The sequence below is a fragment of the Erigeron canadensis genome, chromosome 2 (assembly GCF_010389155.1).
Source record: "Erigeron canadensis isolate Cc75 chromosome 2, C_canadensis_v1, whole genome shotgun sequence".
Classification (NCBI taxonomy): Eukaryota; Viridiplantae; Streptophyta; class Magnoliopsida; order Asterales; family Asteraceae; genus Erigeron; species Erigeron canadensis.
The window spans coordinates 8,313,475-8,339,251 of record NC_057762.1 but is presented as its reverse complement, the minus strand read 5'-3'; the positions used below and the strand labels follow the sequence as shown (position 1 = coordinate 8,339,251).

At 34.9% G+C, this 25,777-nt stretch overlaps 2 protein-coding genes and 1 long non-coding RNA gene across 6 annotated transcripts; 2 read left to right on the top strand and 1 right to left on the bottom strand.

Moving 5' to 3' along the window:
* Positions 1–858: 858 nt before the first annotated feature.
* LOC122588773 lies at positions 859–5,052 on the top strand. 4 transcript variants are annotated; one of them, XR_006322184.1, is made up of 7 exons: positions 859–1,810; positions 1,909–2,029; positions 2,144–3,020; positions 3,496–3,633; positions 3,747–3,968; positions 4,134–4,744; positions 4,838–5,052. It is a non-coding gene; the product is annotated as an uncharacterized LOC122588773 (long non-coding RNA). The 4 variants fall into 4 exon arrangements; XR_006322183.1 differs by having other exon boundaries at positions 863–2,029; positions 2,144–2,253; positions 2,683–3,020; XR_006322185.1 differs by having other exon boundaries at positions 859–2,029; positions 3,734–3,968.
* Positions 5,053–14,921: 9,869 nt separating this feature from the next.
* On the top strand, positions 14,922–17,169 carry LOC122588892 (GRAS family protein RAM1-like). The gene is made up of 2 exons (XM_043761112.1): positions 14,922–15,905; positions 16,051–17,169. Exons 1-2 carry the CDS (start codon positions 14,922–14,924, stop codon positions 17,167–17,169), a joined length of 2,103 nt encoding a protein of 700 aa, XP_043617047.1.
* A 1,054-nt stretch (positions 17,170–18,223) lies between these two features.
* LOC122588893 (ACT domain-containing protein ACR6-like) lies at positions 18,224–21,784 on the bottom strand. The gene is made up of 8 exons (XM_043761113.1): positions 21,591–21,784; positions 21,450–21,505; positions 20,529–20,574; positions 20,288–20,402; positions 20,118–20,185; positions 19,416–20,012; positions 18,848–18,952; positions 18,224–18,747 (listed from the first exon to the last, which is right to left on the bottom strand). The coding sequence occupies exons 2-8, from the start codon at positions 21,494–21,496 to the stop codon at positions 18,430–18,432; spliced, it is 1,296 nt and encodes a 431-aa protein (XP_043617048.1). The 5' UTR covers positions 21,497–21,505; positions 21,591–21,784; the 3' UTR covers positions 18,224–18,429.
* Between the last annotated feature and the right edge of the window lie 3,993 nt (positions 21,785–25,777).

The following is a 25,777-nucleotide window of genomic DNA, read 5'->3' as shown; positions in this document are numbered from 1 at the left end:
TTGATGTTAAATAAAATACAAGGTTGTTGCGGAACAAGATATTACAAAGTAAGTATCTAAACAACCTATGAATTACAAGTGATCTAATCTTTGCTAAATAAACTCTTTGATTGAAATATTTATAGTTGTGAAGTATGACTGTTTCGATCGAGAGTATTTGAGCAAAGGCACCAAATTGCAAAAGTATATCATTTGGACGAGGAAGTGACTTGGTATTTATAGACAAAAAGAATAAATATAATATTCTCTTTGCCGTACAAATATGGTTACATGCATTTAAGGAAATTACTTTAATTCCTTAAAAGCATTGATTAAAGTACAAGAATAAAGTCACATGATAGTGACTTTTCTTCTAATTAACCAACCACCTTTACATGCGTGTAAGGCTTTTAACAAGAGACAAATGGATTGTTCGGTTAAAGGCATGTAAAGGCATAAAGTCAATTCCTCGTAATCAGTGTTCAGACTTGTAAGGTCTAGAACACTGACAAGGACTCCAGTTAGGAGATCTGATAAGTCTTCCAGTGAGCTCCGCTATTTGTCAAACTTCTTTCCTGAGACTTCAGTCTTCGACTTCAGTGAGAATGTTCTTCAGTGGAAAGATCTTGACTGGAGTGAAGTCCAGTGAACGAATCTGGTGGAATCCAGATTTCTGTACAAGTAAGTTGTTCACTGGTCTTCACATAATTTCTGGACAAATCTTCAGAGGGCTCCAGTAATCACGTCTGGAGCGAGTCCAGTAAATCTGGACCTAACAGTAATAATGTTTGAAAATTATTATCTATTTCTGTATATATATTTCTCTTCACATTCTCCATTAGAAAAGTGGCTTCAAAAATCATTTGTCTTACTTTTCCTTAATTTTTTTTTTATTTGTTTGTGTGTGTGTGCCTTTATATATATATATATATATATATATGATGATCCTGCAGCAAGCTTTCAACCCGGATCTAAGTCTTTCTTCATCATACGTTATTGGCCTATTGGGCTTCCTAAATTCCCATGAAAAAGGTTAACTATATTTAAGGAACTCAGATTCTGATGAAGATAAATCAACATGTTTTCGATATCAAGGTTTTCCTTATTTTCAAATTAAGTTTAGGTTAGAGGGTAAATTAGGGGGTTTGGCTCGAGCTTGGGTACCGGGTTGAAACGAGTTCATTTATATTTATTTTGTTTCTAGAGGTTGTAAATGGAAGACCATACGAATTCATATCGTGCCCGTTTTTGTTTTTGGATAATGTTTATGTTTACTCTGAATGAATAGCGGGGGTTGTAATGCTTTTTAATTAGTTGTATTTTCCTGTTTGTAACTCTGATTTTATCATCATTATAATATTAATTCTAAAGCTTTGTTCTGCATTTTTTTCCCATTAGATACGTATATTTGATATATGAGGGGTGAACTTTTATTTGTACATTGATACAAGAAAACATAACCAACTCATGATATGCATATATATTTAATTATTAGCAAATGTAATGCCATGATCATCCTTTATGCATCGGTGAATATTGATCGTGTTGTTAATACATGATGCGTACTTCCAATCATTCAAAGTCTGGCATGGTTGACACAATGAGTAGCATCTCTGATGGGAGCTGCTGGATAAAAATGAGGCCCGTATCTGTTTTTAAGCTTGGGTTTGTTTTGTGTTATCTTTGTAGGGTAATGAGCCAAAATTTCCTATTTTGACTACCAATGTTTGGATCAAGAATAGCTGGTATAACTTCACGTGCACAAGGGAAAGGTGTCGAAAGGGTGTTTCACAAAGGAATGGAAACTTCTGGTGCAACGCCTGTGAGACAAGTGTGTCGTTCTCAGTGCGAAACCGATTTAATTATACGTTTTTAAGTGTTGGATTTCATTTACAGAATTGATTAAAGTTTGGTGTTTGCTATTACTAGATTATTGGGGGTGATGTGCTTAATGATGGATCTATTGCTGAGATAAAAACAGGATTGTGAAAAACATTGGTTTCGACATTGACTACATACCTTAATGGCTTGACTTGCGAGGGTGCTCATGGTATGTTTATTTTAGATGGTTGTTCATGCAAGTCAGCTGATCGACCTCTTTGTGTACATTAGTTTTGTTGTGATTATTTTGTATGGAAAGATGAAACCGGGTGTGTGTGTGTAGCATTGTAGACTGCAGATAAAGAATACTCGGAAGGTGGAATACTTACAGTATCTTATACGTACATAGGGGGTCATGAAGGAAAGAGCATTTACAATTGGTATTTGCATGAGGTATTTTACTTTTCAGTTTTTCTATATGTATCATCGCTATAGCATTTTCGTTCATATATTATTGGGCTATGTACGTGCAAATTGAGACTGATCCTGGCATGTAAACCTGAGGTCTGAGGTAACCTGAGGTATAATGTCAAGAAAGATGTGAATGGTAACAAAGCCAGAATTAGTGGAATGGATTATAGGTCACAGTGAGAACGTCCCAAAAGTGATCCGCTTTGATTCATCACCAAAACTACAAAATAAAGTAGGAGGCTCATTTATTGCTAGATAAAATACAGGTAACTGATTCAGCAAATTTAAGAAGAAAACAAAGGAGATCGAGAAACTAACCCAAACTATATATGAATCATGGATCAAATATAATTCTGGTGATATAATTAATGTTCTGTTTACTAATTATAATCAATTCTTACATTAAACCAGTATTGGTTCTGAAGAATTGGAAAGCACAAGGGTTTTCGACCCTGAATAGCGTGGTCAACAACTGCAGTCATCAGGTCATAAACTGTGTTAATGGTCTGTTATGTGACCGTAGATTTTTAATATTTCACAAGAGTGCAACCACTATGCCATTTATGTGGACTCAATGATGAACATGTGAAGGATATGAAATATGTTTTTTGAAGATGTCATGCATCATTTTTATGAACTGCTCATCTAAAAGCCATTATATCATGGCTAAAATCATTCCATCGAAGGGAAAAGAAACCATCCAAGGCAGTCTCATGTTCTTTGATGAGCTACGCGAAGGGTCATCCAAGGTAGTCTCGTGTTCCTTCTCTCCCTCTGCCTTTGGCAAGCTGCATGCATCCCCTCCGATATTAAATTTGCATTATATACGAAAAACATGAATCCTTATCTTATATCACATGTCATTCGGGACATAACCCAGTACCTAATGTATAGCTTCCAAGTATTTATGATGATTATCAGTTTTTATTAGTTTCTTACAAATAGTGATATTGATGGTGGTAGCACATGTTGGTGGAAGATTCTAGATAAAGTTGCATGCTATGAAGCTCAAAAAAAGATAATTTTCTAAGTATGATATAAGAACAATCTTCTACTTCTTTTTATCAATTTTTTGTTGAACCTAATTATCATTAAGGAATGATCCTGACCTAGAAGAAACTTATTGGAAGTTAAAGTAGGTTCTTAAGGAGGTCTATAACAATTGAAGAGGTATGAGTGTATGTAAATGTAAGAAATATAATGAATTGCTTTGTTGTCCTTTAGGGTTTTGCGATGAATCTGCAGTCGTCTGATCTGCAGGATGGTTTCGATATTCGAGTCCCATCATATGCGGATCAAGCTTCCTTGGAGAGGCTTATTGCTGAAGAAGTGGCTCCAACTTCGCGTAACATGACTTTTGAGGTAAACTACTTTAGATACTTGAGGGTCATGTGATGCAAGGATATCTTGTTTATGTATGTTGAGTAAATTCATATTGGGATTTTGTTATAACTTTTATTAGCATGGTCGGGCAGTTTAAACAAAAGGTGTTTGTGCTTGATGAGAACGGAAAGCCGATTTTGACAGCCCATGATAGCTCAAATCCTCGGTGGTCACTTCTAGAGGAAAATTTGGAAAACTTGCAAAACCAGAGATCTTTCCTGTTTCAACTGATGCTCGCTACTTCTGAATGAAGGGCCGACAATCCGCTTTTTCCATTGGCAAACACTCATATTCTTCTTCATGATCATAATGAGGTTCCTCTCCTCTACTATGTTGAACGAAACTAAGTTATGTTTAACTATTGGTTTTTGTCTTCCAGTAAGCTACTTTTTAGCTATTTAACCCCGGTGATCCGAATATTATGGGCTTTCTTGCCACGAGCTAGCAGTATTGACCACTATTTTATCGATAAGTTGCAGGAAGATAGTCTGTATATGTTGAGGGACTTTACTATCCAGTGCAACAAGGAAACGTTCCGAATTATGAAAGACTATGATTACCTCATGGACTAGCAAGGGTCTGCTATCATTAGGAAAGCACCTGGCTGGTTACCAATATAATGTTAATGAATGTTGTTTTTTTAATAGCCTATGTTGGGACATAATCTCTTAAACCTATTTAGATGTTTTTTACCATTTAAAAAAGCGGACTGGTTTTATTTGCATTTAACTTCTGGTTGATGAGTTTTCTTATACTTTTTTCTATATTGATGTACAGATTCTCATGGATGATCACCAACGACCTGATGGGTCACCTGTTACAGATTCTCATGGTTCATGATTGTGACACAAGTCTGATGTATTTGGGGGTTGTAAGTCTATCATGGTGAAGTGAGCATATCGGTTACTCATGATGAACTCGATCTATATGGATAGCTTCGGCTTACAAGTGTATGGGATCATGTTTAATCTTTTTCCCCTCCTGAAGTTGTAAGTATTACTTGGCAATAATGAACCCCGCACTACATGACTTTTATAATTACGAGACTGGTGATCCAAAATTTCAAAATCTTCTTCCAGATTTTGTGCAGGTTTCTATGAGTTATATGTTATTTAAGCAAGTAGTTAATGCAGTATACTATGTGCTTTTATAGTTATATTAACAACACCAAACTTTATTGCAGAGCCTTGCACTGTTCGGTGCACTTCTCTTTTCCATTTGAATCGAGATTATTGCTTCCTGGGAAAGTAATCAAAAAGAAGTCTCTTAAAGCCAAGACATCTTAGATCCCTGACGAAATGACTTGAATTGCTCGATTGTAACTCTCTTACTAATTTTGTAGTTATGTTAGAATATTTCAACAGCTGGTAATAGTGAATAAATTGCTGATTAAATCCACAGTTAAGATTTCATTTGTAGCTTAATGATTTTATTATAATAAGCTAATTGTTTAGCTAGATACTGATATGCTCTTTGTGCACTGGACTACTGGTAGTCTTCGATCTTCTCTGTCATGGACCAACTTCTATTATACTACGATTATAATAATAAGCATATATAGGTGTCGAATTGGCAGTAAATCTATTAACCAGAGTAATCATGATTGAAAACTATATATGTGTGTTAAGGTTTTCTGAATTACATTATGGTAACGTCATATATTTAATGTTAGCGACTTGCAGTTTACTCTCATTTCATTTTGTTACTCCTTTGGTTATAAAGTAAAAGGTAAATACAATGCGTTTACATTAACATACAGTGTATTTAATTTATAAATGGAATGGCACTTTGGAGAACTTCAGACTCATAAAGGAAAATGCTCTAAGAATCAATGACAAATTTTTCGAGAATGGTAAAGATCATTTAGCGGCTACTCTTTTGGTGTGGTTGTGAGGTTTAATTTAAACTACATATTTACAGATTATCAATCAAGATTATCATTTTAGTTTAATATTGGTGTGGTTGTGAGGTTAGTGCATATAATGTAGTCATGATCCAGGGAATATTGGTATTTCATGATCAAAGAGTCCATGTCTTGTTAAATATTCATTGATAAATCTTATTCATTCAGGTTTCAAGATAATAATAAATAATGGGGACAGTTTTATAAAACAATTTTCATTAGCTATATTAAAAAACGGCAACAAAATACATGCAAAGAATATATTTAAAATATGACGTGCGTAGCACGGGTTTTTAAGCCCCTCGTGTTATATTAAAATAGTATACCTTAATGAGATAATTCTAGTATCATTCATAATCTCATTCATTTTTCATTAAAGACATCATTAGCATATGTATCCTATCTTGGCTACGTTTAGTTGAAATATTTCTAAATCTATTCTATGTTAATGATCATAATACATAACTAAAATTAAGCATAAGCATAAGCATACTAACATATGAGATTTTTCACTGTTGTAGATGCATATAAAAGATCACAACCAGCTAAATTAAATTATCATTTAACTATTTTATTCGTTCTTTCTTAGGTTTTTTTAGCATGTATTTATAAGATAGGTGTTCTTAATATTTATAACATGCATTTCTAAGTAATATTAAAACAATATTAAAGACAACAAAACCTGGGGTCTGGGATGAAGATCCCAAACATACTCTGAGATCCTGATTTGTATCAAAATGTCCCTCACGTGATTTGCATGTGAGGGGGGTTAACGACGAAGTTATAACGGCAGGGACAAAATACAAACCACATGGCTGATTTTAGCCAAAAGCTAAGGGCGAGAATGAAAAATGTTTATTAGAAAACCACATGGATGAAAAAAATACTTTAGCCTAATATTATTTTTTGAGCATATTAAATTAGTCAGTATTATCATTTTTCAAATAATTATTCATCATGTTATGATATTAATAGAATGATACGCTTAAAATTATGATTTGTGACACTGTTAATTATAATAGCCTAGTAAAAATATGATATGCGTGTGGTTTTAAATCGGTTTTATATGAATTAAATTTTGAATAATCAATTTATCATCATCTGATTTGTCTGGCTTTCTTTAACTTATGTATCAATAATGTTGTGCCGCAACTAGCTAGTACATACTTGTCAGTTCTCACTTAGTTCGGTAACATTTATATCACTTTTTTCATTTGCTAAGATGTTATATAAACCTAGATAATTCATAAGAGACATGATAATTCCTATGAAACATCTTTGAATAACGCAAACTTATGACGGATGGAATTTGTTAAATCACTTTTTTCATTTCATTATTTAATTTTGTCATGTGTTACCATTTTATTGGAAAATTTTTCTTTGGTTCGAAAAAATTTTGTCCAATAAACAAAAACCCATTATGAAATCCATTAGTTAATATATTAACTAATACTTAAATAAATGACGTATGTTAAGGCAAGTATCATGAGATGACAAAAATATCCGCATCCGATCGGGAATCCGATACCCAAACCCGGTTTGACCGGAGAATCCCCGATGAGAATGGTGACGGGGATGAAAAACCATAAATCTCTGATCCCCATACCCACACCCCAAAAAACTATATATATTTATTAGAATCACTTTAAGTTTAGAGTAATTCTAGGTTTACAAACAAATTTTTACAAACTTAACTTCCACCAATTAAACCACCTCTATGTGTTCTCTCTCTTCTTTCTATCTCTTATTTGATTGAACCACCTCACATGCCACATATGTTTATAACAATTAGTTTGTAATTTGTTTGTCATTCTAGCATGGCTCGTAAGTTTATAGCTTTTTGTTTAATATTTTTCATGTGTTATACTTTGTTTATCAATTATTTAACATAGATATTAGTTTATACATATAAAAAAAGCCGAAATACATGTTTTCTTAGCTATTTTCTATCTCAATGAATTTATGTTTATTTAAAAATAAATCCAAATTACCAGATGGGGATCCCCGATACTCGATGAGAACGGGGATAGGAATTAGAAGTAGGAATCGGCTATGGGGATCGGAATTGAGATCCTAGATAATACTCATTCTATTGTCATCCCTAAGTATCAAGCTTGAACCGCTCGCCTAAACCATTTGCAAAAACAATGGAATATGTTTCCTAGGTAGATTAATTACGTTCGTAAAAGATAGAAGGAATTAAAATGCATAACTTTTATTAAATGTAATGATGTATAGTGGTAGATTTAAAGATTTACGAATATATATAGTTGACAATATAAATTAAATTTCTATTAGAGGCTCCCCAATACTCGTTCTTTCGCTCGTTCGACATCCTCGGACGAGTCCACCCCATTGGGTGAGACTCGTCCCTGGTTCGTTCAAGGGACTAGTCCGGGTGTCTCGTTCCTGCAGGGACGAATGCAACGGCTTGTTTGATTTTTTTAATTTTTTTTTAATGCAACGGCTAAATTAAGGAAGAAGACAAAAAAATTGAACTTTCAAAAGTTGGCAAAACAGGTCCCTGTAACGTCTTCTTTGACCACCTGCAGTTCAAAAACTTTATACTTTTAGTCCTTTAACGGCTAGTTTTTGAAAAAGCCTATATATACACCTCCATAAGCACTAGAACACACCACACTTGCATTATTTATATATATTCACACATACAAAACCATTTTAAGCAGAAAATCATGTCGAACTTCAACAACCAAAAAGAAAATGACTTCTGGAACAACGCCGTGAACGATTTTAATCAATCGTACTCAAACCAGCCACCACAAACACCCTTCATCCCACCACCAAATGACCCCCGTTATGCTCAATTCATGGCAGCTTATTATGCTTCACTTGCCGCTGCACAACCCCCTAATTTCTACCATGGGGGTCGTCGTCAGCTGCACAATTTCAACAACCCGATCAACACTCGTTTCCGACACCACCATGTAACCCCACCCCCACACACGAATCTGCTCCCACGCCGGAATCTTTTCCCACCCCCCAATCCATTCGTGAAGCACAACCAAAAAAGGGTCGGGTCAAAAGCATGTCCAAACGCACCAAGAAAAGCAAACAACCAAAAGAACCTGCTGCAAACTCGTCAAATTTGACCGAGCTTGAGATGAAAGTTCTCACTGAGTGTTGGATCGATGCTACAGAAGACCCATACGTCGGCAAAGACCAATCTGTTGATTCTTTTTGGGGGAAAATCATAGATAAGTACAATGCGAGATTCCCCAACAACACAAGAAACCACAATCAGATAAGTGGCAAGTGGAGAAAGATCAGAACAAATGTGTCAAAGTTCAACGCAATCTGGAAAGGCTATGATGGTCATCGGCGCAGTGGTGAGAACGATGCCCAAGTAATGGAGGAAGCGCGATCAGAGTACTTTACTCAAACCAAAACTCAGTTTACCATGTACGATTGTTGGTTGCTTGTGAAAGATAAGCCAAAGTTCTTCTCTCCATCCGGTCATGATGTTCTGGGCCGAAGCTTGCATAAAGGAAAAACGTTCTTAATGTTGTTGATAGTGAAGATGAGGAGGAGGAGGGGACCCAATTCGCACCGGTGGACCTTGGTGACAATGACTTCTTCGGTCAGGATACTTATACGCACCCCCTACCCAAAAGGCATCACGAACATCTGCTTCTTCCGATGCGGGGTCTGCTCGTTCTTCAGCTTCCGACCTAGCCGCCCGAATCGACCGACTTGGGTGTAAAAAGGAGGCGGTGTAGGATGAACAACAAATGTCTTTGGCTGCCATTCGTGAGGAAGAAAGGAAGCGCACCATGTATATTGCTCTTTCTTTCATGGACAAAACAGAATGTGATGATGAAGAGAAGAATTACATCAAGGAAGCCAAGAAGAAACTCATGGCGGAGTACAAAGACTTCCTTTTCGGTCCCAATTAGTTTAGGTTTAATTTAAAAAAATAAAAATGTTGTTGTGTTTTTTTTTTCATTTTTAGGTTGTGTACTTTATTTATTGTAATTTGTTTTTTTTATGTTCTAAATGTATTTGTATTTTTATTTCTAATGAACTTGTGTGTTTTGTTAATAATTTGTGTTAATGGACTAAAAATGTAGTTTATTAATAGTTTAGAGGGTTAAAAGTGTAAAGTTTGGATAAATGGGTAAAATTAAATAATTGGTGGGTCCAAGACTAGTATTTGGTAGATGAGTCCATTGAGTGCATTTTGGAGGGATTTATCCTTGGAGTGCTTTTTACTGATGTGACGCTAACAAGGACTAGTCTTAGGTGGATTTGTGGTGTCCATTGGGGAGCCTCTTACAAGCTTTATGGAGTATGGACGGTATTTATAAAGCTGGTATGTTTATAGACATTGAACATAGAATAAATAGTCAGTGGCCCGAGACACTAAAGATCATTATATATATAACAATCCGAAAGTTAACTACTACAGTACGGCTTAGTTACAATCTAACTGGCTTGGTTGGCCTTTATTTAATATCAAAGTTACTTTTTTACCTTTTCTTCTTCTACAACTTTACGGTTTCCATCAACTTCTTTCCACCTCTTATCTTTGCCCTTTCTTCTTCTTCTTTTACAATTGTAAGCATTCTTTTCGGCTTTTATCTTTTTCTCACAAGTCTTCATCATCTATGGAAACTGGGTGACACGGATAATGATAATCACCAAATATTTTCCACCGCCACCCAATTCAACATGGAAGACAGCATCAACTCCGTCGCCGCCGTTGGAAGCTGCGAACTCCGGGGACTACATACATATACATGCTGATATAAACATGAAATATATGTATATGTATTTATGTATCTGTCACCAGGAAAACACGGCACGAACAACCACCGTCTTTAACCACCACGGGCTACCATTGATCACATTAAACAATCATGGAGACCGAATGACACCCATAAGAAACAAGAACAACCACCGACCTCCTTTCACCGTCAGGAACAACCACGTTTCAAATCACCAAAATAATCAAAAGTACGGGTAAAAAGAAAAATTGATTAAATTATATACTTAAATACAATCCCAGCTTCACTTACATGATTCAACCTCATAAGCCATCCTAATTTACTTTTTTTCACCCACCGATCCACCACCGAGTTGTGCCCCGCCAAAACGGAAGAGTGATTAAACCCCAAAAAAGATTTGCTGATTTTTTTTGGTTATATTAACAAAAATCGGGTCATCAAAATATCTATATAAATTTAAAATGAAAAACATGGCTGAGTTTTTATTTAAATTGAGAGAGATTGCAAATGTGTGAATTGTTCTTTTGCCTTTTCACACGGATGATGCATGTAAATTAAATAATTTTTAACATATTACTTTGTACCTTTTAACATACTATCATATAAATTAAGGTGTTAAATCCATGAATCTTATTCTACTTATATCTTGAAGCATGGTTAATTTCATGAGGAAATTACTATACGTTGAATGTTCTAACGAATGCTATACGTTGTTTCTGTTTTATTTTCAATAGTTGGCTAAATATGCATATAAAATCAATAAAGAGAAGGTTAACTAAACAGATGAGTAGATGAAACTCGAAGAAACATTACATAAAATACCCCGCAGCGAAGCGCGGGTATATTAACTAGTTTTATATAACAATTGAGCTAAATAATAGTTATACTATTAGCAAATACCTTATCTATTATTATTTGTGTCCAAAGTAAATGAAAAATCACATTTAATTTCAACAAGTATGTTACATCTTGATGTGTGTTTTACATGTATAAGAGGACAAATATATATATATATATATATATATATATATTAAATTAGATTATCTATATAGATATAGAAGCAAAAGAAAAGAGGGATATGATATGATGATGCATGGGGGAGGAAAGTACAAGGAGGACGACGGACGGAGAAGACAAACAAGAGACGGGGAGACAACCACTTCCTTCCTTTGGGAAATCCAAATCCTTAGGCGGCGCCACCCATGCTCCCTCCCACACCCCTTCTTTTATATTCCCTTTTTTGTCATCATTTGTAAAATCTTTACTTATTTATATTTTATAAGATTTTACCAAATCTATATCTATATTTTTCATTATATAATGTCAATAAACTTATAAGAGTTAAAGTACTTTTTTTTTTCATGTGCTTTTTCAAGTTTGCATATTTCATCATCGCCGTTAATTTTTGGCCAAAATCATCCATGTGGTTTGTAATTCGTTTTTGGATCCGTTAACCCACTCACGTGTCTTGTACATGAGGGGCATTTAAGACTTTTTGTCTTTTCATTCATTTAAAACATTATATGTACGTGTTTACATTTTAAGATGATTGACTGAATTCTCAGATGTAGGTATATATAGATTTTTGATTTGAGTTTGTTTTGTTTGGATTAATTTTTTGTTTGGAAGTTGAAAATGAAAAGTTTTTCTGAATTTGTCAATGTCGAGGATGAGAAATGCAAAAAAACGACAAACCACAGAAACGACTTTTGCACTTAACTCTAGGGCCGTAAACGAACTGAACAGTTCACGAACAGTTCATGAACCGTTTGGCGAGAAGTTCGTTCGTGTTCGTTCGTTTAGTTAAATGAACGAACATGAACAAAGCTCTCGTTCGTTCATTTACGTTCGTGAACATTTGATAATCTGTTCGTAAACAATAGTTTGTTTATGTTCGTAAACATTTGTTCGTTATGTTCATTTACAAATATAAATACTTGCTTTATATAATATATATATATATTATTAATACTTAATTTATAAATATTTCGTTCATGTGTATTCGTTCATTGGTGTTCGTTCGTTTGTGTTCGTGAACAGTCGTTCATGAACACAAACGAACGAACATGAACAAGTCATTTTGTTCGTTTATCTGTTCGTGAACCGTTCGTTAAGTTAAATGAATGAATATGAACAAGGTCTCGTTCGTGTTCGTTCGGTTGTTTACAGCCCTACTTAACTCTATAAAACTCATGGGTTTGTTGTTTGGGGAGGATGAAAATGGGTGAAAAGACAAAATGCCCATCATGTGACTTACATGTGAGGGGGTTTAGCGACAAAGTTATAACGACAGGGACGAAATGCAAACCACGTAGGTGATTTTAACCAAAAGTTAACGACGAAGATGAAAAGTGCAAAATTAAAAAATCACATGGACGTTAACTCAATGAGCTAGTTACGTTTTCATCAAATTCCAACGTCAATTAAATTATATTAGCCATCCGTAAACTTGTTTGATTTTTCTTCATAAGCCTTAATAATATTAGCCATGAACCCACTAAGACAAGTATTATCAAGGCTGGTGTTTAAGGTGGGCAAAGTGGGCGAGGGCCAAGGTCCGATTTTTTAGGGGCCCAATTTTTTCTTTTTTAATGTATATATATTAAAATTTATATATATATATAATTAACTAAGCTCATTATAAATTTTAACGGTCATTAAAAGTTAAAGCATACAACTTAGTCCACATAAAAAGTCTACTAGATTTTAAAAAAAAAAGTTATCAACCAATTTGCTATGAAAAATGCTAATAGAACTACTCGAATCCTCTGCTAAGCATTACGATATGTTATTTCAATAGTATAATTTTACATTTTTTTATAAATTGTTTTGAAGAATAACTTTTGTTAATTAATTTTATTGATGTAACATTTATTGTCATTATAAAAGATTAGGGTCTATAATACAATTTTTTACGCTTAATTTACGGGCCTTTTTTCTATGCTCGGCCTGGATCCATAAATCTTCAGAGACGACCCTGAGTATTATATATGACTCGATCCGTAATAGTAAACTACTAATATCTTCTCATATAAACCATTTTAGGAAAACAAAACTTTCATATATATGCAAAAACTTCCACTAGTAATCGATAGATACATAAAATCGTTCTTAAACACTCATTTCGAAACTTTGATCTCGACGAGCCGTGCACACAATGATTACCTACTAGACTTAACATGTATATATATAGGGTCATGTTTTATTGATATGAGTCTGCTTGCTATTCGAAGAAATATCGCAGAAAAGATATGACGATACATGTTAGCATAAAGATACGATGAGATATGCTGTTTAAATAAAACTTGTCATTATTAAACACTATATTATATTAATACACAATTAATTCACAAATTCTAGGATGGCGTCAATGAAGTCAAACAATGTAACTTGTATGTTTATAACAAAAATAAGTTTTATTTATTTGACATCTGAAGTATATACTAACGTACTCTGTTACTATAACAAGAAGGCATTTTTGATTTCACTAGTCACTATTTGTTTGTTTTTCGCAATGTGGATCTTGTATAAATTAATATAAACCTGATATATATTCATATATTGTTATGATAATTTAGCTAAATCAATGTATTTTGAATTTTAACTAATATTACTTTTTCATATAAATTTAGATTAATTACATGATTATTAAAACTTACCTAAAATAATTTTTTTTTGAAAAACTGAATATCTACTAGATACATTGTGGTGATGGTGGTGGCGTCGGGTGGTGGCGATGGTGGTAGTGGTGCAATGACAGGTGGCAACAGTAACAGTATAGTTATTAATGTAAAGTAATAATGTGAAAAGGGGTGGGATAGTCATTTTAACTTACATCAATAACTAACACTACTCGTCATCGCAACGCCACCAATGTTGCCTCTACCACCACCCGTCGCCGCTACCACCGCATTATCGCCGCTGCCATCATTGCCACTGCATGGCGCGACCCATTAGCATAATAAAAATTTATTATGTGAGGAAAATCAATGTTATATCTGTAATTTCTTCTTTTTTTTGGGTAATCATGTAGGGCAAATGTAGAGATTTTCTATTTGGTTAATTGGCAAATGAAAACAAAAATGCCCTTATGTTATTTTCCGCAGGAGAAAGAAAAGAAATACATGTTCATATTGATATCAATTACTTTGTTTTTGGTATTAGACATTAGATAATTATATAACAAGGTCACTCTATGTCATTTCTTATCGAGTATACTTACTAGATTGATTTACAGCATATAGAATAGTACAAAACTTGTATATTAATAGGTTAAAATAGTGTGCCAAGTCGTTTGTATGGTTTCTTATTGGAGGAAGAAACACTAACCAATATATGAGCCAGCCGGCCCACAAGAACTCAAATTTTTAACAAGTAGTTAAAAGTCGTTGTATCTTCCTATGCAAAACAAGTTAAAAAAAAGTGTGCTAATCTTGACAAATTTGCATGAACCAATAACTACCATCCAACACAACCCCATTGTCTTTTACCTTCTCAAATCCACCATTAAAACACATGAAATGATAGCCTCAGCTTCAAAATTTCGTAATTAGCCATTACTCTAAATTAGCACTAAACCTTTCATCAATTATATAATATTTTCCTAATCGAGCTCCAGAATGATTCATCATGCAACAATGAGCTCTTCCTTACAGAATGACATGAACACTCTCATTACTGAAAGTTCATGCTTAAAAATCCAACCGAGTTCACCTAATGAATCCGATAACTCGAAAAAGATCACACCGCCATTACCACATTCTTCATCTTCTTCTGATCTTACACCTTCTAGCCTTAGCTTTGCTTCCCTTAAATTTGAACCCGCGGATCACGTTGATCTGGAGATGCCATCTCCAGAAACGAACTCGTTGTGGGAATCGTTCTTTTCTGAGCAGCTAGAGACAGATTTTATGATCTCATCCCCTGTTAGGACATCATCAGTAGTTAATCCTTCATCTTCTCAATCTTCGTCTTTCAATAACTATTACCCGAATAACATTATTGGGCATGCTGGTTTGGGATGCTCTCCACCTCGAACGGCGTCACCTTTGGCACCTTTTAATAACACCAACAATAGCAAGGCAAAAGGAATGAGCCCACTTCAAAGGGTTTTTAGTAACTCCCCTACTAATCAGTTCATGGAAGTCGAAACTATTTCTTTGCCGTCTCTTGAGAACTTTTTGGATGAGTTGGAGGGAGACGATGATGAATTTTTGGCTTACTCTACGAATAGTGTTGCAGGTGTAAGTTCTTCGGATCAATCATTTGATTCGCTCACTACGATCCCAGCTTTGTTGGACTGCTTGACTTTGCCTAGCCCTTCTAGGTTTTACGGTGAGGCTAACAATACGACGGTCCATGGCGGTTGTGTTGGAGGATCCACCGAGAACGATCAGATGTATCAGCAGATGAGACCTTCGCCTCCCAACATGCCACTCATCGAACAACTGGAACAAGAAAGACGAGAAGAAAAACAACATAGACAACAACCAACACGACAACAGTTGCCGTCTTCACGACTACAACCTCAACCTCAACAGCAGCAGCAACCAATGAGCCATAGTCATAACCACCTCATGGTGCCTCCACCAGTTGGCGCCGAGGTTTGTTTCTTTCTTTCTTGCTGTGTCTCGCTAGCTAGTATGCGCGTCGGTGTTTGGTGTTATAGCAAATAAAACACTTTCAAATTTCAGAACAAAATTAAATGTGATACTAATGGTTTTCAAACTCATCATGTGCATGTCACAGGAACATGATAGTGGTCTTCAACTGGTTCACCTTCTACTGGCTTGTGCAGAAGCAGTGGCCAAAGAAGATTTGATGTCAGCAAGAAAATACCTTCACCACCTCAACCGTGTGGTCTCACCGTTTGGTGATTCGATGCAACGCGTAGCATCATGCTTCACAGAAGCCCTCACTGCCCGCCTTGCAGCCACTCTTACCACAAAACCACCGTCATCCGCACCGAAGTTCACTCCTTTCCCTCCTAATGCAATGGAAATCCTCAAAATCTATCAAATTGTCTACCAAGCTTGCCCTTACATTAAGTTTGCCCACTTTACCGCCAACCAAGCCATCTTCGAGGCGTTTGAAACCGAAGAACGTGTCCACGTCATTGACCTTGATATACTCCAAGGATATCAATGGCCGGCTTTCATGCAAGCCCTTGCAGCTCGGCCAGGTGGCCCACCTTTTCTTCGGATCACTGGTATCGGCACATCTCCAGAGCAGGTTGAGGAAACAGGACGGTGCTTGTCAGAACTCGCCCACTCTCTCCATGTTCCCTTTGAGTTCCATCCAGTGGGGGTACAATTAGAAGATCTCGAACCACACATGTTTAACCGAAGAGTAGGTGAAGCCCTAGCAGTCAACTCAGTCAACCGACTACAGCGAGTCCCTGGTCACTGCCTAGGAAATTTACTAGCTATGATCAGAGACCAAGCTCCTAATATAGTGACCATAGTGGAGCAAGAAGCGAGCCATAATGGGCCTTACTTCTTAGGCCGATTCTTGGAAGCACTACACTACTATTCGGCAATCTTTGACTCGCTTGATGCAACTTTCCCGGCAGACTCGATCCAACGGGCCAAGGTAGAACAATATATATTTGCACCAGAAATAAGGAATATAGTAGCGTGTGAAGGTGCAGAGAGAGTGATGAGACATGAGAGGTTGGAGAAATGGAGAAAAATAATGGAAGGAAAAGGATTTCAAGGAGTGCCACTGAGCGAAAATGCAGTGACTCAATCAAAAATTTTACTTAGTCTGTACTCGTGTGATGGATACAGGTTGACCGAGGATAAAGGTTGTTTGCTGTTGGGATGGCAAGATAGATCAATTCTTGCTGCTTCTGCATGGAGATGTTAAGGGCAAGTCACCCTAGTTTTTGTGGCCCCAGCCAACCAGTCCTGCGGTCATTGTGGAGTACGTAAATCGCGTAAACTTCATACAAGGGACACATGGCCCAGATTTTAACCCTGGACAACCCTCCACCGTACATTGCATTTCTTCAACAACCAAACCAGAACTGCAGAAATCTGCATGGAGATGTTCAAGACATGCCAAAATTCATCTTCTTTTTTTGCGTTTCTTTAAATTTTTATGATCATAATTATGTCTTGCTTGATATTTTATTTTGTTTCCCTTTTTGTATTTAGTCTGGGCCTTTCTTAGAAAAAAAATAGTCAGATACAAGGCCAAATGAAAAGGGAAACAACGTGCAACTCTTATTTCCTTTATATCAGACAAATAAATTTAATATGTAGTACACACTCTTTGTTCTATCAGAGTATCAGATGTACCAATTATCTCATTAGTTCACACATAGTAAGGTCATAGTTACTAAAACTCATATAATCTAACTAATTTACCTAAAGACATCTGAACATTGTCTGGAGTTGGTTTGGGGAACGGTCAGTTGGGTCCAACGGACTAGGGGATCAGGATGTCTCTCCCACTCTAAACCTTTTGCTAGCATATAATCTAGCTAACATAAACGAATTACATATATAGAAATATAAAGGGATAATGTACTAATCCGAAATGTTCTGTCTTTTATGGTATCTACATGTTTCACCGTGATATTGTTTTCTGATATTTCAGGTCAGAGGATGAGATAGAACATCTGGGTAGTATCGTCATCCAGTCCTATGACAGTTGTGTTATGAATGCTCAAGAACAGTTGGTCATATGACATTACTTCACCCCCCTTGGATTCTCCAAAAAAGAAACTTATATTAGGTGTATTTTGTACACTTATGTAAACTGTTTAAGCATCATGCTACAGAATCATTGATATCACATGAGTTGTATAGTGAAATGATGTTCAGTAGTCCAAGGATAAAAAGTATGAGCCAAAAGATAAAAAAAAGTTGCAAAACACCAATATCACAACTCACTCCTTTATGGCCACTTAAACACAAGATTTAACCATCTGCATGGAGAATTTTATTTCCTTAACTGATATCTATAATGATTTCTAAACAATATGTACCTTGCCCATATTTACCTCTTTCTGCTGGTTTAATATCCTATCAGCTATTAATTATGTTCCTAAATATGTAGTTATGTACACCCACTGAACTATACAACTATACAAGCACAATCATCTAACCAATTTTTGACATATTAAAATGGCCGGCCTTTGAAGAAATGTCCAAAGAGAGAGCTCATTGTTGTTTCTTCCCGTGTTGGCTTTGGTGGGCTAGAATTCCATCTAACATCAAAAGCCGTGTTTTTTCCAATTTGCCTACGAATAGAATCAATTGTCCTGGGATCTACTGGGCTGTCACGGGTCATATCAGTCACATAAAAAATGTCCTTTGCTTTCCCATTTTCAGTAGATATCTCTGCTCTTTTTATACACAAACTATTTTCCCTCAATATCCTTGTTATATCAGACAAAAGTCCTACCCGATCTTCTGTACACAACTCTAGCTCTAGTGCCTACATAAAAGCATCCAGCCAATCTATATAAGCCTTTAAAAGTACCTAAAAAGACACTATTAACGACTTGATTAGCATATGATACATATTATAAGAATACCTCAGATGTTCTTCGCTCAATGGCTGCTTCAAGGCACTGCATGACCCGCTCACGTTCTGCCTCTGAGCTTATACGATTTCCATCAACATGTCGGATATAATATTCCTACATTAAAAGAGACCAGACATTCTGATTTTCATTGAAGAGCAAAAGAAATACCGAGTCAAAGGAGTTCTTTTGTTTCAAAGAAGTGCAAACTGCATCTTCTTGTTATCCTTCTACTTAGGAGAATAATGTATTTTCACCTAAGAAAGGAGCCAATTTCAAATACTTTCAATCAAGGGTTCTTGCAAATTAAATGGTTTGAATGTGTCACGTCAAGAAAAAAGTCAACATGATCAAAGCTGAATCAGCCACCACGCCCATCGCTTCGACTGGCTAAGTGGCTCAGATTCCCGAAAATAGGATTTTCTGAGAGTGTAATTGTTTTTAAAAATTTATAGAAGCTGAATCTTCATTTGCAGTAAGAAAATAATATATTTGGCTAAACAGTAATGTGACCATACTATGTTACATGTGTATGCAATTTTCCCTTTTAAATATGAAACGTTGTGTAAAATCAGATTACCTGATAAGCTTCCATCTTCCCAGTGTGAACAACTCCATGATAGATTACATATTGCATGTCAGTAATGGTGCAGACAGTATCAAATAATAGCTTAGGTCGATCCTTACATCGCATGGTAATAACCGTGTAATCTTTCTCAATACAATCCGACACACTAACCTCTGTTTTGAAGACATTTCCCTCCATTTCGTCTTCAACTTTTTCATAATCCCTCTCAGCAACCATTATCTGATGTAATCTTCTCTCTCTATGCATAAAGCCGGGGGGAGAAAGTGTCATTTTTGCATTCTTTAAGTCATTGTTTCCCCTGAAAACATTGCAAAGGCGCTTCTTAATGGTTAAAAGTCTCTCTGGATCTTCAACTGCACACCCCATCCTATCATCAGTCACATTTACCACGGCCGCAGCCCGGGCATTGTGGGTCCAAATTTCGGCAGTGACCACATTACAGCCAAGATCAGCTAGAACTGCACACACTTCTGATAGTAATCCAGGCCTGTCTGTTCCAGCTAGTTCTATCGATGTATAATCTAAAGAAGACTTCAATCCAACTGAACTATCCATTGATGGAAAATTAAGAGCATCGCTTTCAAGTATCTGCCAATATATCATACCAAAAATTCAGATACAAAAAATAAACATATCAATTTCAAAAAAACAAGAGTTCCGTAAACAAAAAGACAGAGCAACAAAGTTGCTTACTTTCTTTATATAACTAATCACCCCTTCATCTTTAACTTTGCTGCCATTGCGGTGTTTAACATTGAAAACTATAACAGACATAATAAGTATGTAACTTATACTATGAGCTAATAACAGACATAACAAAGTCGAAAGCTATTAATCAGTTTTTACATAAGTATAAATCTCACCATCCATGAACCATTTTCCATCTGATGAGATGTATGCTTTTGTGATAACGAGATTCAAATCGGCAAGAACTTGAACAACTTCTAGTAGAATACCAGGCTTGTTAACACTCTCGACCTGACATGAAAAACAATATCTAGACTGCATATTTAAAAATGAAAAACATGAAAAATTGATATTAAGATAGTTTACATACACGATACACCATACTAGCACAGTTATATTGGCTCATATAAATCATACCTGAATAACTGTTGTATCTGGAGAAGAGTTGTTGTCAATTGTAACTCTGCAAAAACAAAATAAGCAAACTTTACATCCCCATGAAAGCACAAAGTAAAAATATGTTGGTAATTTTGGTGTCATCAATTAATCGTTTTAGTTCATTCGGATTTTGATAAAGACCAATGGGATTTCACATTTAGGCTTTAGCTCTAATATGGGTTAAGGACCCGTGGGGTGCTCTATGAGACTATGACTATGTTATTCACACTGTATAATTGACAACGATTTTTCCGTGCTACTTGGTCGTTTCCCCCATTTAATCATGTGTTTATAAGATAAAAGTTTTGTCTCGTGAAACAGAACGAAGATAACAAATGCCTTAATATTATTTTGTGGCAACAACTGCCAACCTAAACCGGCTGTCTATCCATAATGTGAGGGGAACACTTAAACGGTTGTGACTATGGGGTGCCTAAGTTTAAGCCCAAAGACCTTGTGTTATTTGTAACAAAAACGTCCCCATCCATTACTATTTGTGCTACACGCCATTGGTAACCCGAGGCATCTATAGGGACGGAATACTATATATTCTGAAAGTGTTTGCGCGATTCAGAGCGTTATCCAAGACATTTCTTTGATTATTACAACCAACCGCAGAACCAAATTTGCAAAAAAAACATTTAAAAATAAAAATAAAAAAAGCCTTCCACTCAAGGGTGGCCTATTAGTTAGATACATACACATTTTCATTGATCATGTAGTATTCAGGGAGTTCTCATATTCGGAAAAAAGAGTTTGGAAATGGTGACGGTGATAATCTAATTAGGCCGTGTACATCTGAATCAAAACTCGGCCTTCCTCCTTAGGGGCAAGGGTGTAAATTAGAAAATTAAAATGATTGGCTAACTAAACCTAAAAAAAAAAAAAAAAAAAAGGTACCTGGGTGGATTCATTCTCTTGACAAGTTTAGCATATTCATCTTCCATTATTATTTTCTAACACACACATTTAATTGGGTAAACTTTTATCATATATAGATATATATATATAGATATAGAAAGTCTAAGGGAAGCTACATACCACCACAAGTGGGTGTGATCCAATATGTAAGGAAGCAAAGGAAAGAAAGCATCATATCATTGATCAATTGTTATATCATTTCAAATTCAATTCATTGGGTATCACATTCATTCATTCATGAGTTTCAGTGGGGACTACTGTACCTTATTTGATTCAGTGGTGATGACACCTTATTCCCTTTTTTATTTATTTATTTTCATTCTTTCACTTTTTCATTCTTCTCCGACGATTATGACACCTGACGACGTCATCATGCTTTTGGACTTTTGGTTTGGAAAAAATCATAGACTATATATTATTTTATTAAGAGAATTATTAGGTTATTTGATAAGAGAATTATTAGGTTATTTGATAGGAAAATTTATCATTTTTCATTTGATAGAAAGATTTATCATTTTTCTGAAAATAATATAGGGACAAAAACAAACAAGACTTTGTTCTACGGTTTATAAACATAAAGTTATTTTCATGTTCGCCAATAAAAAAATTTCTTATATATATAGGAGTTGGGTATTATAAAACAAGCAATAAAATAAAATAAATAAGACAAGATTTTGACCATTAGATCATGGTTAGATTGATACACGAAAATTCACGAAGTAATTGATGCATAATGATTTTCATGATGCACGGTAATTTTCAGTAAAGAAAAACCTATTGTTTTATTTATTTTACTTTAATACTTGTTTTATTTTATCTATATATATATATATATATATAGAGAGAGAGAGAGAGAGAGAAAGCATGCAGTATATATCTTAGGTAAAGCAGGAGGATTATGTAAAATTCAGAGGAAGGTTATGTAAAATTAAGGGGGGGCTATGTATGTTTATCAAATTTAAAGGTTCAATTTGTAACTTTTTTTTAAGTGGCAGTATCTAAGTTTAGGTAAAGTCTGCAGTACGGATCGTTTTCCATATATATATATATATATAGGGGATTATCAAATAAGAACAGTCTTAAAACAAGATACGGTGAGAACACTTAAAAACTACATTTTGATGCATTAAAAATCCATAAAAGTAACATAGTGTATAACTAATTATCATTATTTAAGTGTTTAACAACACATTGGCTTGCCAAAATTAAAAAAAAAAAATCATGTTTTATGTTTTGGGCATCCATCTTGTATGCATATTCTTCAAAATGATGCATCCAACAAAAAACGTGATTTTTTTGATTTTGACGGATCAATGTGTTGTTAAACACTTAAATAATGATTATTATTTATGCATTATGCTAGTTTTATGAACTTCTAATGCATCAAAATGATGTTTTTAAGTGTTCTCACTAGAGTTTTATATATATATATATATATATATATATATATATGTTATATATATATAACATATGTGTAGCTTTCCGGTGAGAACAGGTTGAAAATAAAAACAGTTTCTGACCATAGGATGAAAATAATTAAGGGTTAAGATGATTGAGGGTATTTTTGAAATATTTAATGAATATGTCTTTTTACATGTATTTTAAAGGACATAAAAGTAATTGATTATGAAAAAAAAAACGAAATTATGCATGCCAAATATAACCACGTTCAAGCAGTTTTCCAATTTGCAAATTTACATCACGTTCATGCATCCTTTTTTATAAGAGTTCTTCATCTATTTTTTAATATGACTTGTGCATCCATTTTGGAGTTGTGCATCCACATTCAAGAAATATTTTGCATCCTTCTTCTATAACGGGGTTGTACATCAAATTTCTAAGAAGATTTATGGATTCATTTTATAGACGAATTATGCATCCTCTTTATATAAGAGTTATGCATCCATTTGTTTAATATGTCTTTTGCATCCAAAGAACTATGCATCCAAATTATAGAGGACGAATTGAATGTATTCGAATTTATGCAAATCAAACACTTATTACATCCATGGTAGTTTTAAACTTTTGAAATGTAAAAGTTTTTAAACATGAACGGTTGGTTATGATCATCCACTTGCCATGTCAACAGCAATTGTTGCCAGAATTTGGAACACATAAATACAAAAAACTTTGTTAATTACTTTATTAATGTATCCCAAATTATATCTTCAAGTTATTGTGTATCCAAAATTATTTATCATGTATTTGTGCATCCCTGGATAAAAACAAAGGTTACGATGTCATTGGTTATTTGACTTTGTCTGATATATACCCTCACACGAACATTTTGAAACCGCATTATATATTTATGCAATGATATGAGATGTAAAAATATATGCTATGAAATGTTATGTAATGCCTCAAGATGAATTGAAATGTGATATATGTTGATGATACGCGAAATGTGCATGATTATATGACTTGATCATTTAGTTCACTAGACTTATTAAGTTGCCATGACACGTGCACATTTATGGGCCTAAACGTAAAAGGTGATTATGTGATGATGTTTAGGTAATGTGGACACCTAAACTATATGAGATGTGAAATCGAGCTCGTAATTTAGATGTGAGAGTGTTAAGCTTAACCCGTACTTGCCCTTGCCCGGTGGGTGCGTAGATGCGGTTGCTTGGGTGGCTCCTTGCAACATGGTCTAAGATGTGAAGAGTAATACGGGAGGTCTGACCCGCCTCATTTGTCTTTAACATACGGATTACTCCGGGATTGGCTTGCCATTTCTTAACTACGTTGATGTACAACCGTAAGGTTTGTCGATCTAGTTGGGTGTAACTTATGTCACCCTTACAAAGATGTATATGTTATATGAGATGTGTGACTTATGTCATAACTACAAAGATGTTAGGTGTTATATGTGAAGATGCAAAAGATGACTAGGCACATTTAGGATGACCCATCCTATTATGATAATGTTTGATGGGATGATATGTTACGTGAGATGTAATGTATGATGTGATTTGTGCCTTAACGATTCAAATGACTTTCTTGTAACGTTTTAAATGGACAAATATTTTATTAATGATGTGTTATCTTACTTAGCTAATTAGTCAGCTGACCCTTGCTCTTTTTAAACGTGTTGTGCCCTTAGGTCCAACCTTAGTTAGCAGGTAGATGTGAGAAGATATGAGGCATGGGTAGATGATCTTGAAATTGGTTGTAGTATATCCATAATGGCTGCTCGCATTAGACATTGACTTATGATTCGACATTTATGATTTACATTTACTATGTTGCCGGTTGTTTAATGTTGAGCAACCGATGAATTTCCATTTAAACTTGTTTTGATGATATGGCTAGTAACACCAATTAATAAATGAACTAAACAGATTTGTAGTTTGGACTTTTAAAGTTTAATTCCGCTTTTTGTTAACGCCGTTAGGCGAAAGTTTTTGGAAATCCATATTTTTAAACGACAGGTGTTACACCCCGGCTATGCCGGGATTGGGTACCGTTGTCGTTGTCGTCGTATAAACGAACATATACGAACAAAAGTTCACGATCATAAACGAAGGAATGTTTACGAGCATAAATGAACGAATATTCATGAACATAAACGAACGAACACGACTGGATTATTGAACGTTCATGAACATCAACGAACAAATGAGAACTTTGTTCATGTTCGTTCATTTAACTAAACGAAGAAATTTTTGTAGACATGTTCCTTTTTTAACTAAACGAAGGAACACAAACGAACATCTCGCCGAACGGTTAATAATTGTTCATTGAATGTTCAGTTCATTTACAACCTTAATGATATATATCTTTTTTAAAAGGGATAAGTGTCCCAAAATGTAACTAAGTATGGCCAAATGTCTATTGTAGGAACCAACTATCAGTTTTGGATATTGTATGGAAGTAACTTGGTAAAAGAGTCTAAAACATTAAAAAGTGACTTGTACCATCATTAGCCGGTAAATACTCTATTTTCTTTTAATTATTTCCGACGTGGAATATGTGAGCTGACAAATAACAACAAAAACTAACTTACATATAAAAACAAACGTTGGATCAGTTTCTCATTTCACACACTTTTACACACACACACACACACACAAGACAATTCCAAACCAAATCCACACATACAACATATATACGAAATCCAAAATTCGTCTTCGATCGATGTCTATTTAACTTTTCCACTGCTATATCAAGGTCTGTCCTTCATTTATCTACAAGTAATTCATGTTTTGTAGCAGATATAGAAAGGGGGGAAACCGAAAACCCTAATTTTTCATTATTTCAATTTTTTTAATTTTGCAATCGCTTTCTATGCTAGAATATGCAAG

Excerpts from the sequence above, each read along its gene's own strand:
- LOC122588892 (XM_043761112.1), top strand. The coding sequence starts at position 14,922 with ATGATTCATCATGCAACAATGAGCTCTTCCTTACAGAATGACATGAAC. Across the intron at positions 15,906-16,050 it reads CTCCACCAGTTGGCGCCGAG|GAACATGATAGTGGTCTTCA; the intron begins GTTTGTTTCTTT and ends TGCATGTCACAG.
- LOC122588893 (XM_043761113.1), bottom strand. The coding sequence starts at position 21,496 with ATGGAAGATGAATATGCTAAACTTGTCAAGAGAATGAATCCACCCAG. Across the intron at positions 20,403-20,528 it reads CAGATACAACAGTTATTCAG|GTCGAGAGTGTTAACAAGCC; the intron begins GTATGATTTATA and ends TTTTCATGTCAG. Across the intron at positions 20,186-20,287 it reads TGGAAAATGGTTCATGGATG|TTTTCAATGTTAAACACCGC; the intron begins GTGAGATTTATA and ends TGTCTGTTATAG.